Below are 20,045 nucleotides of genomic sequence, written 5' to 3'. Positions count from 1 at the left end.
TATTTAAAAAACCAGTCGACCCATTTACAGCCATATTCGAACTCTAAGATATGTCAAACAATAGATATGGAAACGATATAGATTAGATATGACAGTGTCAAACAAGTGTCAAAAGTGACGTTTTTGTTTGAAGAAATGTCGCTTTTGACACTGACATATCTAATCCATATCTTTTCTAGATCTACAGTTCGTTTTTTTAGCATTAGAAATAAGGTAAACAATCTTGATGTGTCTTTTAATTGAAAAACACATTTTAAAAATAAGTTATGGCAAATATGAAACAATTATGAATCAAATACGATCATTTATATTCTTCTGCTTTCATAAGAAATACTTACTGATTTTTAAAAAGCGGGTTTCAATTAAAAGACATGTCAAGATCGCTTACCTTCTTGCAAGTTCTTTCTAATGCTAAAAAAACGAACTATATTAACTGACGTATCTTAAAGTTCGAATTGGGCCGTTAATCATTTACAAATACACAATATTGATTGATTGATTGAATGCCACGCAGAATGGAGCAATTAATAAACTAATTTACAAAAACTCAATCAATTCAAGTACAGTTTGTTGAAACGAGTTTTGATTACATTCGAAGGCGACTTCGTTAAAGCTATTGAAATACAGTTTCAGGTTGTTTGTGCTATTAAACACAATGTGGAGTGTGAAACTGAATAAAAACTGAAGCGGTGCAATTTCAGAATAAATCACATCTGCATATTTTAAAAGGTTTCAATACGAAATCGTAAAGTTAATATTGAAATGATTTAATGTTTAATCGTAAAGGTTTTGTGAATATTAAGGAATTTATCATGGCTCTTTTTGTAAGTAGGTATAAATGTATTAACTTATAACAATTATAATTCTATATTAATTCAATTAAAAATACCTTCATAATTACATTGAAAATGTTTCACCAAATTTTTAAACCAGTTTTAGCTTTACTTTTAAACACAGTTGTCTAATTTCATTACAAACATCTTAATAAAACAGTCGATACAATGAAACAAAGCAATTTAACACAGAGTAAATAAATTAATTACCGAACAAAATTCAATTCTGTTAATTTGATAATACTGTTCAACAGATTGGAGCGACCCTTGTGACTTTTAAGTACCTACAGAAAAGTTGTCAAGAGACTCGAATGTTCTATTAAGAGGGAGATATAGCACGTACTCGTCCATACAAAAAGATGAAACGTTTTTGCGCTTCTAAATATATTCCATACTCCATGATTTTGTAGTATGTTATTGACACAATGAAAAAGTTTGCAATTCATTTTTTTTAAAGCAAAACCTATAGAAAATATTATGCTGAAGCGATCGACATCTAAATCAAAGTGAAGTGTTAAGATTTAGTTAATGGAAACCGTTTTCTCCCGAAATGGAAATTGTATGAAAAAAATTACCTTTAGTCAGTGGCTATACTTCCCTCTTAACACATACGTTTTTCTACCTGAACGCTAAGACCTACGTGTTATTTGATTTTAATAAGATCATTTAAAGTAATTTGAAGGATGGAGATAAAAGAGCCCGCTAAAAAAAGTTGAAGTCTGATACCTAATGGAAAAAAGATAACGAGAGTCTTAATTACTGCTTAAAAAATTTACGGTTTTTTTATTGCTTACGCTCAGCTCCTAAAAAGGTTTCTTTTAGCCAATTAACATTGAAGCCTGTCAATTCAAAAAAATTACGGCCAGATTAAGAAGTTTACTTTGACTTTTTACTAAGAGCGAATTTTTCGAAGTATTTAATGAATCGATACGAACATCAGAAAATTTACCTCACGGTTCTGAGTACTTAAGAACAATTAAATCGACTATTCGAGGATTTTGAGGGCGTCCTCGACTATTCGACTTTGTATGTATGAGAGCGAATTTTTGGCTTGGGTTTGTAAGACTCAACTCCAATGTGTGTTTATTTTTGATCGGCGTTTATCGCTAAACCATTGTCATCTTAGCTACAGACCCAGATAAACAACATGTAAATGTTTTAAATAATAGCTACCTATATGTAGTACCCAGTAGCTAACAGAAGGGGCAAGATGGTTGACCACCTGATACGGCACGATAGATTCTTTTTAAACATCCTGGAGGGCAAGATTGAGGGGAAAAGACGCAGAGGAAGGCCCAGGCTCACATATCTCAGCCAAATAAAAGATAAAGTTTCTGTCGTGTCGTACGAGGTAGTTAAAAGGCTGGCCCAGCAATAAGAAGAGTGGTGATTACTCCACGGACAAGAGCATAGCTCTTAAATACTGATCATGACCAGTGTTCGGCAAACTTGGTGCCGCACGGGGTTAATGACCTCAATAATTATGCTAATACATATATGCCGTGGGAATTCACGGGATTCGTGTTGGTATTACTTCCTTCTAGAATGTTTCTAATTTTAATAAGTTAATGAAATAAAATTATATTACAGTATAATAAATATAATTTAAATGAACAGGGATGAAGGTTTTATACCTTAGGTAAACACTAAGCAAATAAACTTTATATGCGAATCACAATATGCGAACTTAATGGTCTAAGGAATAAAAAACAAAATATTTTGAAATGGGTTCTCAACCAATTCCTTATCATTAAACTAGAAAAGGATAGAATTAACTAATAAAGGGACACTGTTTGCCGTCTCTTTCGTCCTAGTTTAGATGCAAACAATAGAAAATCCAACTGTGACCTTCGACAAGCCAGGTAGTCGGGTAAATGGTTGTTTATTACTTTAGATAAGTATATTTTAAACAATACTATATTTAACATGGGTGCAAAAAATAAGAAGTATGACTTACAATTTATACGGGAAATTGAAATAATACTCGGTTAAATTGTATCAAATTGTATTGGTTGTATTGTGTGTGTTTTTAAATAATAATGATACAATTTATGCATTTATTCAGTGTTTAAACGTCTATTAAATAACACTTAATATTTATAAATGACACTTAATATTCTAATAATCATCACTCACTTAATATTAAATTACTTTTTCGACCAAGATCGCGGCGTTTGAGTCATGTCCATATTAAGATTTCTAGTAGGAGTCCCACGGCGTGATACCAAGTTTGCCGAACACTGATGATAACCTATATGTACATAATAAAAACCCAATTTCTTATAATAGTTACAACATAACTTACGTCCCGCAGCTCCACAAGTATGGGTTGTCGACGAGGCCGGCAACCCGCTCCTAGAGAAGTTTTACGAGGCCGAATCCACTTTGGCACTGGTCTGCCGAGCGAGACACGTGGACACCCCAGCGGTGCTGATCTGGCTCCATGAAGGAAGGGCACTGAATGCTGATACTACTAGAGGAGGAATCAGGTAAGATACAATTTGCTTACTCTGAAAACAAATTAAAACCGTTTTGAAAATGTAGTTTTAATTTAATTAGCACAAGGGGTCAGCGGCTATCGACTATTTCGAACTACAACGAGTTACGAGCTATTATATGAATTAGTGAATCCTACCAAAAAGGTTGGGATCAGAAAGTATTTTCAGCTGCAGTCAGATTACTAATCTCATAATGGCAAGCTGCGAATTGCTTACTTACTTACTCCGTTGGCTCAGCGACCCAAAATGAGACTTGGCCTCCGACACAAGACAGCGCCATTTTTCTCGGTCCTGTGCGACCTCTCGCCAATTGCTGACTCGAAGTTCGCGCAGGTCCGCCTCCACCATGTCGCACCAGCGATATCTGGGGCGTCCGATAGGACGTCTTCCTGCTGGACGGCCCAGGTATGCTCTTTTCACGTTCCGATCTTCATCCATTCTCTCAAGGTGGCCCAACCAACGGAGTCTGTGAGCTTTAGTCTCTCCTATAAAAGACCCTCAAAAGACCGGACGGAAGCTGGTCAGTCCTTACGAACCGTGAGATCGAAAACCTAGTGGCGAATTGCTAATTGACGATGGATGGATTACTAGGGATTACTACCTACTAACTTATGAGCACTGCTAATACATAGTATAATGATTATATATCCACCTCCAACTAAGTGAGGTGGCAAAGCGGCTCATGAGTAAATGATCTTCAAAGAGAAATTCTAAATATTAACGCGCGTACCAATGCTTCACACCGCTCCACTAATCTTAGGAGTATTCTCTCCCCAAATTTACATTTGGAACTACCCTAAAACCAAATACTTAAATAAAAGAAGAGCCTCGGTAGAGAGTACCATTTGGAGTTAAAACTCTAGGTTCATGGGGTCCCAGCGCTCACAGAAATCGCGGAGCCTCTGGTTGACGTTACTGGTGCCGAAGAGCTAGCGGCTTTTTCGCACAACGTATCACTATAGCCATACCACGAGGAAATACCACCAGCATCCTTGGTACAATGCCTCAAATGCCTATTTTAGATTTAAGCTAGTTATTAATTTAGTTTAGTAGTACCACTGTATGTCTATATAGCTATCAATTATGTAAAATGTAGAGATGCCCCGAATAGTGGTTTTGGCCGAATACCGAATATTCGGCCCTTCTCTCGGCCGAAGCGCCGAATATACGGCGACCGAATATTTGGCATGACATGTGATTGCGAACATTTTGGGTCACAATTACTATGACAACTTTACTGTTAGCCAAAAAAGTACAACGTTTTCTGAGATATATTTACAACACAAGTATCCTTGAGCTTATAGTGGGACTTAGTCAATCTGTGTAAGAATGTCCTATAATATTTATTTTATTTATTTATTTATTTATATTATTTGTTGAACAGATTTTAATGGATTAATGTAGGTATTTAGAGTCAATCAAATCAGACCCATGATAAAAATAAAATATTTTGTAATTAACAAATGCTCAAAAAAAGGTCTTCGTAATTAACAACTTTCCAAGAAAACATATTAAATATTAAGTATACTTTGTTTTTGTTTATTTTTATTGTGTAATTTTTCTTTTTAGGTAGGTGCAACAAATATTCGGTATTCGGCCGAATAGTAGGCAACATTTGGCCGAATACCGAATATTCGACATAGTGGCCGAATAGGCCGTACCTATACCGAATAGTTACCGAATTTTCGTGGCATCTCTAGTAATAAAATCAACCCCGCACTGCGCAATTTCCTTAGCTAGTTTCAATGTTACTCTCCTAACATTACTCGGTCCATTTAATGTTCCAAATATTAAAAAAATATCGCTTATAATCTGGTACACAAAGGGCTGGCTGTGAGCCAATCTATCTCCACTATCGCGTTAACCGGAGTTTATAGAGCGCAATGGAGACTTCCGTGATATACGATTGTACAAATGTACCGAATGTCAGAATCAATAGTAACTAGCGGATGGCACTACGCATCAAAATGATCTTATACTCGTACTAGCCTTTGGCTACAACTTCGGCTGTGTGAGATGATGTTGATTATTGAAGGCTCCTTCATATTGACGGAAGCGTTTCGTAGCGGTCGAGAAGCGCCAGTCGGGCCGCACTGTAGCGCATTTTCAATGTGCCTAAGATACAAACATTATGTATGGCAGAAGCGTTAGAATTCGTCTAGAGCCGTCGGCATCCACGAGGAGCCGACGACCGGCTTGCGGCCGTACTAAATGTGAAATAATTAAAAAAAAACCGGGTAAGTGCGAGTCGGACTCGCGCACGAAGGGTTCCGTACCATAATGCAAAAAAAAACAAAAAAAGCAAAAAAATACGGTCACCCATCCAAGTACTGACCACTCCCGACGTTGCTTAACTTTGGTCAAAAATCACGTTTGTTGTATGGGAGCCCCATTTAAATCTTTATTTTATTCTGTTTTTAGTATTTGTTGTTATAGCGGCAACAGAAATACATCATCTGTGAAAATTTCAACTGTCTAGCTATCACGGTTCGTGAGATACAGCCTGGTGACAGACGGACGGACAGCGAAGTCTTAGTAATAGGTCTCCAACTCCGCCTGTTCGATGGGAATCGTACTTTCGCTTCATTATAACTACGAGTATTTATATACTTACTAGCTGTGCCCGCGGCTCCGCCCGCGTGGAATTCAGTCTGCGTCAGTAAGCGGCTTTGGTAGGCGTACACTGCGTACAGCGTGGCACGTACCGTACGTCGGTCTATACCCGACTCTTTTAGTATATGAGGGCGCCGAAGGTGCCCGGCTTTGGAACGCGTACAGCGAGCCACGTACGTCGGATTACGCCCGACGCTTTGGGTATGAGGGCGCCGAAGGCGCCCGGCTATGGGACGAGTACAGCGCGCCACGTACGTCGGGCTACGACCGCCACTTTGAGTATGAGGACGCCGAAGGCGCCCGGCTTTGGAACACGTACAGCAAGCCACGTACGTCGGATTACGCCCGACGCTTTGAGTATGAGGGCGCCGAAGGCCCCCGGCTTTGGTAGGCATACAGCGTGGCACGTACGTCGGTCTACGTCCGACTCTTTTAGTTGAGGGCGCCGAAGGCGCCCGGCTTTGGAAAGCGTACAGCGCGCCACGTACGTCGGGCTACGCCCGACGCTTTGGGTATGAGGGCGCCAAAGGCGCCTGGCTTTGGGACACGTACAGCAAGCCACGTACGTCGGGTTACGCCCGACGCTTTGAGTATGAGGGCGCCGAAGGCCCCCGGCTTTGGTAAGCGTACAGCGTGGCACGTACGTCGGTCTACGCCCGACTCTTTTAGTATGAGGGCGCCGAAGGCGCCCAGCTATGGAACGCGTACAGTGCGCCACCTACGTCAGGCTACGCCCGCCGCTTTGAGTATGAGTGCATCGGGCTACGCCCGACTCTTTTAGTATGAGGGCTCGAAGGCTCCCAGCTTTGAAACTGGTACAGCGCGCCACGTGCGTCGGGTCACCCCCGATGCTTTGAGTATGAGGGCGCCGAAGGCGCCCGGATTAGGTAGGCGTATAGCGTGGCACGTACGTCGGTCTACGCCCGACTCTTTGAGTATGAGTGCATCGGGCTATGCCCGACTCTCTTAGTATGAGGGCTCCGAAGGCGCCCGGCTTTGGAACTGGCACAGCGCGCCGCGTGCTTCGGGTTACGCCCGATGCTTTGAGTATGAGGGCGCCGAAGGCGCCCGGCTTTGGTAAACGTACAGCGTGACACGTACGTCGGCCTACGCCTGGCACTTTTAGTATGAGGGCGCCTAAGGCGGCCGGCTTTGGAACTGGTACAGCGCGCCACGTGCATCGGGTTACGCCCGATGCTTCGAGTATGAGGGCGCTGAAGGCGTAACGGCGGACGTAAGTACTCTTATGATGTATCGTACGTCTAAATCGGTTAAGGCATTCAGAAGTTAAGGCGGAATAAAGAAACTCACCCGGACCCGGTATGTCCTTAAACTACGTCCAAGACTACCGGTGGACGGGCAGCAGCGTCCCACAAATTCGGTGTACTCGACTGCGATCGCCAACCCGCCTGCCAAGCGTGGCGATTATGGCATTCACCCCCCAAAAAGGGGGAGGCCTATGTTCAGCAGTGGACGTCTTATGGCTGAGATGATGATGATGATGAAAGAAACTCACATAAATAAATATATATATAAATACCTACATACAGTCGTGTTTCTTTTGGGCAGTCGTGAAGTGTAAAAAGACGGCACTGTGCAATTAGGGGCAATTAATTTGTTTAATTTTGTTGTATTATTAAATCAACATAATTATTCAATTAAATTTGTTGATACCCGGTCTTCTAAACATAGAGTTAATTTGGCAAAATCCTTCCTCGGTGGCTTATTCGTGTCACTTCGTATTAAATTCAGCGCCATCTGTTAGTTTTCCAGGCTACTCAATAGTGGTAGCACGTATTTGAAAAAAGTTTGCCCCTCCTTCCTAAGTAGTGCCATAAGATTCAGGGGCAAACTTAAATCAAGCGGGTGTTGTGGCTACCCCCCCTTTTAGGGGTTGAATTTTTGTTAGCCTATAACCTGGCCGGAGATTTTCTCGACAGATGAGTAAAGTTTGCATCAGAATCCGTTCAGCCGTTTTCACGTGATGCGCGTTCAAATAAACAGACAAACAGATAAACAGATAAACAGACAAACAGACAAAAATTCTAAAAACTGTTGGAACGTGTTCTGTTATCGATTCTAAGTATCCCCAGCCAACTTTTTTTCAAATATCTTCCATGTACAGACTTTCGACCGTCTTCAGCTTTATTATATGTACTAGCTGTGCCCGCGGCTTCGCCCGCGTGGAATTCGGTTTGTGTCAGTAAGCTGCTAAATATATAAAAAATATTAAATTACATTACGCTGTATTTATTTATTTAAAAAATTATAACAATTATAATTTCCTGCATGCTAATTTCTGATAAGAATTCTATCTTATTGCCCGACTCTTTTAGTATGAGAAAGTCGAAGTCGCCTAGCTTTGGACCGCGTGCAGTGCGCCACATACGTCGGGCTACGCTCGACTCTTTTAGTATGAGGGTGCCTTCGGCGCCCAACTTTGGCAAGCGTACAGCGTGTCACGTACGTCGGTCTACGTCCGACTCTTTTAGTATGAGGGCGCCGAAGGCGCCCGGGTTTGGAACGCGTACAGCGCGCCACGTGCGTCGGGCTACTCCCGACGTTTTGAGGATGAGGGCGCCGAAAGCGACCGGCTTTGGAACGCGTTCAGTGTGTCACGTACGTCGGTCTACGCCCGACTCCTTGAGTACGAAGGCGTCCGGCTTTGGTAACCATATAGCGTGTCACGTACGTCTCTTTTAGTATGAGATAGTCGAAGTCGCCTGGCTTTGGAACGCGTACAGCATGTCACGTACGTCGGTCTACGCCCGACACTTTTAGTATGAGGGCGCCGAAGGCGCCCGGCTTTGGAACGCGTAAAGCGTGCCACGTACGTCGAGTTACGTCCGAAGGTTTGACTATGAGGGCGCCGAAGGCGCCCGGCTTTGGAACGCGTTCATTGTGTCACGTACGTCGGTATACGCCCGACTCCTTGAGTATAAGAATTTCGTAACGTGTAGTGGCTTTGGTAACCATACAGCGTGTCACGTACGTCTCTTTTAGTATGAGAAATTCGCCTGGCTTTGGTCCGCGTGCAGCGCGCCACGTAAGTCGGGCTACGCCAGATTCTTTTAATATGAGAAAGTCGAAGTCGCCTCGCTTTGGACCGCGTGCAGTGCGCCACATTACGTCGGGCTACGCTCGACTCTTTTAGTATGAGAGTGCCTTCGGCACCCAACTTTGGCAAGCGTACAGCGTGTCACGTACATCGGTCTACGTCTGACTCTTTTAGTATGAGGGCGCCGAAGGCGCCCGGCTTTGGAACGCGTACAGCGCGCCACGTGCGTCGGGCTACTCCCGACGTTTTGAGTATGAGGGCGCCGAAGGCGCCCGGCTTTGGAACGCGTTCAGTGTGTCACGTACGTCGGTCTACGCCCGACTCCTTGAGTATGAGGGCGCCGAAGGCATCTGGCTTTGGTAACCATACAGCGTGTCACGTACGTCTCTTTTAGTATGAGAAAGTCTAAGTCGCCTGGCTTTGGACCGCGTGCAGCGCGCCACGTAAGTCGGGCTACGCCAGATTCTTTTAGTATGAGAAAGTCGAAGTCGCCTAGCTTTGGACCGCGTGCAGTGCGCCACATACGTCGGGCTACGCTCGACTCTTTTAGTATGAGGGTGCCTTCGGCGCCCAACTTTGGCAAGCGTACAGCGTGTCACGTACGTCGGTCTACGTCCGACTCTTTTAGTATGAGGGCGCCGAAGGCGCCCGGCTTTGGAACGCGTACAGCGCGCCACGTGCGTCGGGCTACTCCCGACGTTTTGAGGATGAGGGAGCCGAAAGCGACCGGCTTTGGAACGCGTTCAGTGTGTCACGTACGTCGGTCTACGCCCGACTCCTTGAGTATGAGGGCGCCGCGGGCGCCCGGCTTTGGTAACCATACAGCGTGTCACGTACGTCTCTTTTAGTATGAGAAAGTCGAAGTCGCCTGGCTTTGGAAAGCGTACAGCATGTCACGTACGTCGGTCTACGCCCGACACTTTTAGTATGAGGGCGCCGAAGGCGCCCGGCTTTGAAACGCGTTCATTGTGTCACGTACGTCGGTATACCCCCGACTCCTTGAGTATAAGAATTTCGTAACGTGTAGTGGCTTTGGTAACCATACAGCGTGTCACTTACGTCTCTTTTAGTATGAGAAAGTCTAAGTCGCCTGGCTTTGGACCGCGTGCAGCGCGCCACGTAAGTCGGGCTACGCCAGATTCTTTTAGTATGAGAAAGTCGAAGTCGCCTTGCTTTGGACCGCGTGCAGTGCGCCACATACGTCGGGCTACTCTCGACTCTGTTAGTTTGAGGGTGCCGAAAACTTTGGCAAGCGTACAGCGTGTCACGTACATCGGTCTACGTCCGACTCTTTTAGTATGAGGGCGCCGAAGGCGCCCGGCTTTGTAACGCGTACAGCGCGCCACGTGCGTCGGGCTACTCCCGACGTTTTGAGTATGAGGGCGCCGAGGGCGCCCGGCTTTGGAATGCGTTCAGTGTGTCACGTACGTCGGTCTACGCCCGACTCCTTGAGTATGAGGGCGCCGAAGGCGCCTGGCTTTGGTAACCATACAGGCCCGACACTTTTAGTATGAGGGCGCCGAAGGCGCCCGGCTTTGGAACGCGTAAAGCGTGCCACGTACGTCGAGTTACGTCCGAAGGTTTGACTATGAGGGCGCCGAAGGCGCCCGGCTTTGGAACGCGTTCAGTGTGTCACGTACGTTGGTCTACGCCCGACTCTTTGAGTATGAGGGCGCCGAAGGCGCCCGGCTTTGGTAACCATACAGCGTGTTACGTACGTCTCTTTTAGTATGAGAATGTCTAAGTCGCCTGGCTTTGGACCGCGTGCAGCGCGCCACGTACGTCGGGCTACACAAGATTCTTTTAGTTTGAGAAAGTCGAAGGCGCCCGGCTTTGGAACGCGTACAGCGCGTACAGCGTGACACGTACATCGGGCTACGCCCCTCAACACTTTCAAGTACCTATGAGAAAGTCGAATTCACCCGGCTTTGGAACGCGAACAGGGGGCCGATTTTTGAAATTCGATCACACGATTTCGTCACTCGAAAATCGGTGGAAAACGGCGAAATGCTAATTTTTGAAATACGAGCGATCGAAATTTGGAATCTAGTGGTATTGACCACACGATTTCTGTTTTATTAGTAGAATTTAAACGCCTAGTAGTGGAGATATCATTTAACGAAATACACGAAATCGAGTGGTCGAATTTCAAAAATCGGCCCCCTGTGCGTCACGTACATCGGGCTACGCCCGACACTTTAATATGTGAAAGTCGAGGGCGCCTGGCTTTGAACTGCGTGCAGCGCGCCACGTACATCAGGCCTTCTTTGTATTTTAATAATTATCCCATTCAATAATAATATTTGGTTTAATGAGATTAGCTTCTCTTAACATTTTTTGTCAATTCGTACTTTCTTAAACTCAAATTTGAACCCACATGTTGGATATATATTATTAATCGGCTTTCACAACCCTTTATTTTGTTACCCTACTCGATGCTTTGCACGATATTTTTTCTAAAGGTTGCGTAATGTGGCGTATTAAGTCCGCAATATTGGTTTGATAATGTCGTCACATGTTCTCTCATCATCTCACCCGGGATGACGTAAGGATTCTGATGATGTATCGTACGTCTAAATCGGTTAAGGCATTCAGAAGTTAAGGTGGAATAAAGAAACTCACATAAATAAATATATACCTACATACAAACACGAACGCTGAAAACACAATACACACTCTCTCTCTCTCTCTCTCTCTCTTTTTGGGCAGTCGTGAAAAAGATGGCACTGTGCAATGAGGGGTAATTGATTTACTGTCGTTTAATTTTGTTGTGTTATTAAATCAACATAATTATTCAATTATGTTGATATCCGTACCCCCTCATCTAAACTTAGAGCTGCTTAGAGTTAATTTGGCAAAATCCTTCCTCGGTGGCTATGCATGTCACGACGTATTAAATTCAGCGCCATCTGTTAGTTTACCAGGGTACTCAATAGTGGTGACTTTTAGTATGAGGGCGCCTAAGGCGGCCGGCTTTGGAACTGGTACAGCGCGCCACGTGCATCGGGTTACGCCCGATGCTTCGAGTATGAGGGCGCTGAAGGCGTAACGGCGGACGTAAGTACTCTTATGATGTATCGTACGTCTAAATCGGTTAAGGCATTCAGAAGTTAAGGCGGAATAAAGAAACTCACCCGGACCCGGTATGTCCTTAAACTACGTCCAAGACTACCGGTGGACGGGCAGCAGCGTCCCACAAATTCGGTGTACTCGACTGCGATCGCCAACCCGCCTGCCAAGCGTGGCGATTATGGCATTCACCCCCCAAAAAGGGGGAGGCCTATGTTCAGCAGTGGACGTCTTATGGCTGAGATGATGATGATGATGAAAGAAACTCACATAAATAAATATATATATAAATACCTACATACAGTCGTGTTTCTTTTGGGCAGTCGTGAAGTGTAAAAAGACGGCACTGTGCAATTAGGGGCAATTAATTTGTTTAATTTTGTTGTATTATTAAATCAACATAATTATTCAATTAAATTTGTTGATACCCGGTCTTCTAAACATAGAGTTAATTTGGCAAAATCCTTCCTCGGTGGCTTATTCGTGTCACTTCGTATTAAATTCAGCGCCATCTGTTAGTTTTCCAGGCTACTCAATAGTGGTAGCACGTATTTGAAAAAAGTTTGCCCCTCCTTCCTAAGTAGCGCCATAAGATTCAGGGGCAAACTTAAATCAAGCGAGTGTTGTGGCTACCCCCCCTTTTAGGGGTTAAATTTTTATAGCCTATAACCTGGCCGGAGATTTTCTCGACAGATTAGTAAAGTTTGTATCAAAATCCGTTCAGCCGTTTTCACGTGATGCGCGTTCAAATAAACAGACAAACAGATAAACAGACAAACAGACAAAAATTCTAAAAACTGTTGGAAGGTGTTCTGTTATCGATTCTAAGTATCCCCAGCCATCTTTTTTTCAAATATCTTCCATGTACAGACTTTCGACCCTCTACAGCTTTATTATATGTATAGATAGATATAGAAGGAATCTAAGGATCAATTCATAACTGTCAAAAAAATGTTTAGGTTTTTCCGACAATAATATATTTTTTTGGAATTTGAGTTGATATTTTAAGTGAAGCACATTAATTTACTTAGAGTTCGAAACATACGTACAGTCAGCAGCAGAAGTTGCTAAGCGGGCCAGGTGTTCAAAATGATCTTGACGCGCGCGTCTTTATTGTTAAGAAAATAAAAGCGTGTCAAGGTAATTTTGAACATCTTGCCTGCCTAGCAACTTCTGCTGCTGACTGTACGGGTACGTACGATATAACCCTTTTATATAGTTTTATTTCATAAGTTACTTAGGTGTTGACAACTACTGTCAGTCACATTTCCAAGTATTACCTTCTTAATGTGTTTTTTCCACCGAGAAATCTAAGACTAAAATATCAAATTATGTGCTGTGGGTGAATTTCAAGAAACTTTCAAGTGAAAACTTGATTTATTACCCTTTCAAAGTTGAAAGAATCGTTAGGCTCCTCTATTCAATTCAAATGTTAGTAATAAATATTTATTTTCTTTATATATTTCTTTTTGTGAAGATGTAACCGGCACCGATGAGAAAGTATAGGTATATGAAAAGAAAATGTTTCCACAGAGAATCAGTGACTCTAAATAAATAGTTTATGTTTATTCTGAGACAAATTTTATATATAGGCATGAAGAATATCGTTCATTGACCCGCCCTATTTCCTATCATTGACCTATTTCTATTGCACGCGAATTATCGCTGTCCTGCCCATTATGCCGGCGGTTAATGACACTGCGAGCAGCGATATAATTATGCGCGTGCAATACAGATAGGAACAGACAGATCAATATACGAGATTCTTCGTATTTATCATCCTTACTTTATCAAGAATATTTATATTTCAATTTATTTGTTTAAACCTCGGAGCATTTCTATTTTTCCTAAAATGTGTAACAAAAATCATTCATATAATATGGTGATCAGAAAAGGTCTCATGATTATTTAAATAAACTGTATTTAAGTGGTTGTTTGTTTTGTATAATATCAATAACCCAACGCTTTAGGCTGTGAGTTGTATTTAAGTAGGTAAGTATCTAAGAACTCAACCGAAGTCTGATTCGGATTTCAATTCAATTTATTTATTTAAAGAAAACAATGGCCCAAAATGGTTACTCACAATTAAGATTAAAGACTAAGATTTAACATTTTGGTTTTGATCTTATTTTGACACGACCTTGAAGATGGCTCACGCTGATTGGTGCATGCGATGCAAATGAAAATCGTGCGTGAGATGCTCACCAATTACCAAGACGATCGTCAAGGTCGTATCAAAACTATTTCAAACCGTAGCAAGTTGTTAAATCTGAATTCTGCTCCTGTTTTTTTTATATTTCTAGAGATAATACTATATTAAGTGACACTGGTATTATATTACACGCAAAAATGTCATTGACACCCAAAGTATTCAATCAGCCTGTCAGAGTGAAACCTAGCCGTAAATAATTTCGATTGCCCCTAAAGGGACCCAAGTCTACAGACATCCCGGTCATTGACCTTTCAGATACGTTTTTGTATCGTAGGATCATTGATTTATCAGAAATTGAAGTCTCTTCGCACTTTCGTTTGAAAGCTTTTGAATATATATTATGTATTTCAATATGATTAATCTACAAACGTTTATAGCGGTTCACATCAATGCGAATTGTTTGCGGCGTTAAAGTTTATAGCCTAAGCAAATTAGAAAAATCTGCGGAAATAATTCGTGTAGTTTTGAAAATTGGTACAGGTATACCTTGTGGTGTCCAGATAAACATACTAAAAGTCCTCGAGGGTAGGGGGTGTGCTGGGGGTGTAGAGGGGGTTTGAAGGTACTTTTTTTCATATTTTTGCTCATATCTCGAATATCTGTACGAATAGCATTATAATTATTTAAGACAAAAGTTTTAACATAAAATTTACTACAAATTTGGTTATGTTTATTTTTACTCTGCGATTAATACTCTAGGGGCTACATGCTGTTAAAGTTAAATAAGTAATAAAAAATAGACGGTTTAAGAAAACGTCGTTTTTTTGTAATTGTTTATCACAAATAAAAAAAATTAGCTTAGAGTAAGCAAGCTAAGCAACCTGCTGATAAAATATAAAAAAATAGGCCATATGCATGTCGGGCCATGCTCAGTGTAGGGTTCCGTAGTTACCCGTCTGTCAAAATAGACTAATTTGCCATAACTCAAAAACAGCTGTACCGATTAGGTTCGCTATATTTTTCCTTGAAAGTATTTACTAAGTTATGATTTCACGATTTTTTTCATATTTTTTGGACCCATGGTTCAAAAGTTAGGGGAACTAAGGGGTAAATCACAACTTTTTTTCTTTCAGATCGATTATTTCCGAAAATATTAAGTTGATCAAAAAATAGTTCTTGAAGACCCTTATTCGTTTTAAAAGACCTATCCAACGACACCCCACACTATAGGGTGGAAGCGAAAAAAAATTTCATCCCCACTTTAATGTAGGGCAACCACCATAAAAATTTTTTTTTTCTAGTTTTCATGTTTAATTTTGACACGAATATATAAATCAGTTACGCTGACAAAGTTGTAAAATATAAATTAGAAAAAATATTTTTTTAGGGTGGCTGCCGTATATTAAAAAAGGGATGATATTTTTTTTCGCTTCCACCCTATAGTGTGGGGTGTCGTTGGATAGGTCTTTTAAAACTAATACGGGTCTTCGAGAACCATTTTTTGATCTGCTTAATATTTTCGGAAATAATCGATCTGAAAGAAAAAAAGTTGTGTTTTCCACTTTAGTTCTCCTAACATTCGAACCATGGGTCCAAAAAATATGAAAAAAATCGTGAAAGTAAAGCTTAGTAAAGACTTTCAGAGAAAAATATAGCGAACCTAATCGATTAAGCAGTTTTTGAGTTTTTGCAAATAGTCTATTTTGACGGACGGGTAACTACGGAACCCTACACTGAGCATGGCCCGACATGCTCTTGGCCGGTTTTTTTTATATTTTATCAGCAGGTCATTTAGCTTGCTTATTCTCAATTAAAATTTTTATTTATGATGAACAATTATGAAAATACGACGTTTTTTTAAACCGTCTATTTTTTATCTCTTATTTAACTTTAGTAGCCTGTAGCTCCTAAAGTACTGATCGCAGAGTAAAAATAAACATAACCAAATTTGTAGTAAATTTTATGTTAAAACTTTTGTCCGAAGTAATTATAATGCAATTCGTACACATTTTCGAGATATGAGCAAAAATATGAAAAAAGGTACCTTCAACCCCCCTCTACACCCCCAGCACACCCCCTACCCTCGAGGACTTTTAGTATGTTTATCTAGACACCACAAGGTATGCCTGTACCAATTTTCAAAACTACACGAATTATTTCCGCAGCTTGCCCAAATTCGGCTTAATTTGACGTGGCTTAAATTGCACCAAAACATTAAGCTAAACTTGTTTAGTGAGTGTTTCTTTTATTTTTTGCCACTTTTATATTGTGACCTTTTTTGCCACTTTTGTGTTATTTCTAGTCAGGATCACCTTTTTCATATTTATAGGAGAAAAAAAGTGTCCTAAAATTTCACTACATTTCACAAATTTTCCTTTTAGTTACACCGACATACAAAGTATATGGGGAAATGGTAACACAATAGGAAAAAACTCTGGGACAGTTTTTTATCCCATTAGGATTGAAAGAGCTCGTTATTCTGAGCAGAAATAACACAAAAGTGGCAAAAAAGGTCACAGTATATAAAACTGGCAGAAAATAAAAGAAACACTCTAATAAATTAACATCTAGTTTTATTTATTTAAAATATTGCACAAAATATAATATAATAATGAACAAATGGCAAACTTAAAGCTAACTGCCATTATCTCCCTGTCAACCATAGGACTGGGCAGATTCATACATAAAATTTGTGCAGAGAGAAAATTTTATTGAATAAAGAAAAAACGAACTATATGTACACTTAAGAACCACAATATACGTACATAAATAAATAAAATCTATGTTTATGTGAACTATCGCACAGTCACCAAACCCGTAGTCTAAACAACAATAAATCGTCTGCAATTAAATAGACGCAAAAGCCTGTGATGATAAGCTATCGCATATAAAATACCACAGATTATCCACCATAGTTAAATATAATACCACTGAATTCTCGTTTTAGCAAATGCTTACGTAACAGCCGCTCGAAATATAACTTACTCGGAGCTTGTCTATTATTTTATCCAGTTTAATATTAGACAGTACCTAAACGTTTATTTATAACCTTCCCACGAATGTTAAAGCCTAGCCCTTTAGCAGTTCTTTTGATACCCTTTTGTAAGAAATAAGTCTGGAAAATATTTTCCAAATAAAATATATTTGTGTTTGACACTTCCCCTAATTCGTTACATGACTGACAGCCCAATTGTACAGAAGATACTTTGTCTGGCAATATTGTTGATTAAATTCTTTGCTCAGTCGTTTTACTCAACAGATCGTATTTTGGATCTGCTTAACAGACTGAAAGTTACACAAAGGGTATTATAAAATAAAAGGATTGTACCGTACCTAAGTATTTATAATAAGGTGTCAGTACCTAGCCCCTAGCCTAGTGTAAAGATTTGAAAGCATGACGTGCGTTTGCGTTAAGTGTCATTTTTTATGGGACATTGAATTTCCAAAACGTCCCGCTTAGCACGCTATTAAAATCCCATACGTTCCGTCAGTTATTGGGATTAGTCCTCTTTCCTTACAACATTTTCCTTTACAGATAAACCGCTGATAAATTATAAAAAGATACTTCGTCCATATCAAAAAAACTTAATGGTATGTGCTGGGATCGAGCACACCACCAGTTTTGTACAGTCAGCAACAAAAATAGCTGATGAGACTACACGTCAAAAATATCTACCGTTCTCTAAATTAAGTGTTACACAAAGAGATAATATTTGTCTACATGTAGAATATATGAACGGTGGCAGATACTTTTGGTGTTGTATTTGATTCACTGCTATTGATGCGGACTTTAGGTTATACCGTAATATCAAGGCCGTGATATGATATTATGACCTCATGCAACGTTTATATCCACAGCGTCAAAACCGAGCAAGTCCCAGGCGGCGCGGACAGCCTGCTTCGCCTCGCACGAGTGAACAGCAGTGACGCCGGGAACTACACGTGCGCCGTGCGAGGAGCTCGCCCCCACACCGTGTCCGTGCACGTGCTCAATGGTACGGTCTAACTCACAGCGTCAAGACCTAGCAAATCCCAGGCGGCGCGGACAGCCTGCTTCGCCTCGCACGAGTGAACAGCAGTGACGCCGGGAACTACACGTGCGCCGTGCGAGGAGCTCGCCCCCACACCGTGTCCGTGCACGTGCTCAATGGTACGGTCTAACTCACAGCGTCAAGGCCTAGCAAATCCCAGGACGCCGGGAACTACACGTGCGCCGTGCGAGTAGCTCGCCCTCACACGGTGTCCGTGCACGTGCTCAATGATATCTCACTCAGTCATATAGCGCTTGAACGAGACATATAACACAAGCACAGCAGGGCAACTAAATTAAGTACCTGCCTAACCTGCCTGTTCCTATTGCACGCGCATAATTATATCGCTGTTCTGCTCGTGATGCCGGCGTTCAATACTACTGTGCGAGCGGGACAGCAATATAATTTCGCAAGTGCTAATATAGATTGGCGGGTCAAAACGCGAAATCTTCGTATAGCGTCCTAACTTTAGAACGAGAAGCTTATTTAACAGTAAATATAACACCTCATTAAATTCAAAACTTTCGCGTACACACTTCAAAATTTCAACGTTTAAATAACCGTGCAATATGAACATGTCGAAATCGTTTACCATTAACCCATTACGACGTGAACTTGTTCTAACTTGTTTACTAGGAGTGCAGTTTGAATAGTAGTGTTCAGGAAAATTCAATATTAGCAAAATAAACGCCGCCGAGAGACGATCGATCGGCCTCATGTTGAATGAGTATCTTTGACGTACCTAATAGGTCTTTACATATTAGGTACGTCAAAGATACGGCATGGATCGGATATGTCAGTGTCAAAAGTGACTTTTCTTCAAACAAAAACGTCAGATATCCGGTCCATACCGTATCTTTAGCAAAATTTTGACGTAAGGTCAATATGGGTAAGTCCGTCTACAAGGCAAGGCCGTCAACACGTTATAACTTTTGAATTTGAAGGCGTATGCGACTTCGGAGTCCAGTCGATTAACCAGCGCTAGTTCCGTCACTGTAAAACAGATGGCGCTGTGACAACCAACTTCAGAGCAATCCGCCTCAACAAGTCATTTCGTGTTTTGAACTCGAAGTCATAGTGCGACAGCCATTCGAAAAAAAATTGTTAAAAATAGTTTTTGAAAAGATTGTGCATCAGAAAGTAACTACGTAGGTAGCATAAAAACCAGCTGTCTTTATTCTATTTTTAAAATATCAGAAATTAGCTTAGTTTTGTAATTATACGTTCCACAATTTATCATATTAAAATTTGACTAAGTTGGAAAGTCCGTCTATTATGTTCAAGGCAAGTCCGTCATATGCCTTCGTTAAATCAGAGATTACCAACTGTTTTTGCGACTTGAATATTATAACGATTTCATAAGGTATCAAAAAATCCTCCTGACTTTGCGCATGATGTTACTTTATTACATTTTGATCTCAGTACATTAAAAGAAACGATTAAAATTCATTTTAAAATCACTATTGATCTTTTATTTCGGAAATCAAAAAAATAATTATGTTTAATTATTTGGCAAAAAAGGTTTACCACCCCATTTTTCTAGTATATGCCGACTTGCCTTTGTTTTAGAAAAATGGTGTTTATTTCGAATCTGAACCGTATATTAACAAGTTTAAAGTACACTTTTCATCGTCTTGATCCGTTCTTTTTAGGAATTTGACTACGAACATATACGCACCCATAGATTGGCTGATATCATAACTAGACGGACTTCTCTTAAACTGCACGGGAAGTCCGTCTACTCGCCGAATTTTAAAAAATGCCATTGTTTTTGCTTAATTTCTGCCTTTA

General features: G+C 41.1%; 1 protein-coding gene and 1 long non-coding RNA gene across 3 annotated transcripts in view; both read left to right on the top strand.

Annotated features, from left to right (window-relative positions):
- LOC134669667 (uncharacterized) overlaps nt 1–20,045 on the top strand; it is a 254,006-nt gene that overhangs the window by 208,205 nt on the left and 25,756 nt on the right. The window lies entirely within an intron of this gene.
- LOC134669652 (uncharacterized) overlaps nt 1–20,045 on the top strand; it is a 183,738-nt gene that overhangs the window by 161,586 nt on the left and 2,107 nt on the right. The window contains exons 5-6 of one of the 2 annotated variants that reach the window (XR_010098926.1): nt 3,148–3,322; nt 18,082–18,373. Coding sequence is in view for 1 of the 2 variants with exons in the window: in XM_063527327.1 (XP_063383397.1) it covers nt 3,148–3,322; nt 18,082–18,218 (312 nt within the window). In the remaining variant the exon portion in view is untranslated. The remainder of the gene's footprint in view (nt 1–3,147; nt 3,323–18,081; nt 18,374–20,045) is intronic. The other variant, XM_063527327.1, reaches the window with a different exon arrangement.

The sequence above is a fragment of the Cydia fagiglandana genome, chromosome 12 (genome assembly GCF_963556715.1).
Source record: "Cydia fagiglandana chromosome 12, ilCydFagi1.1, whole genome shotgun sequence".
In the NCBI taxonomy this organism is placed as follows: Eukaryota; Metazoa; Arthropoda; class Insecta; order Lepidoptera; family Tortricidae; genus Cydia; species Cydia fagiglandana.
The sequence above is the reverse complement of the archived record's forward strand: the minus strand, read 5'-3'. Positions and strand labels throughout refer to the sequence as shown.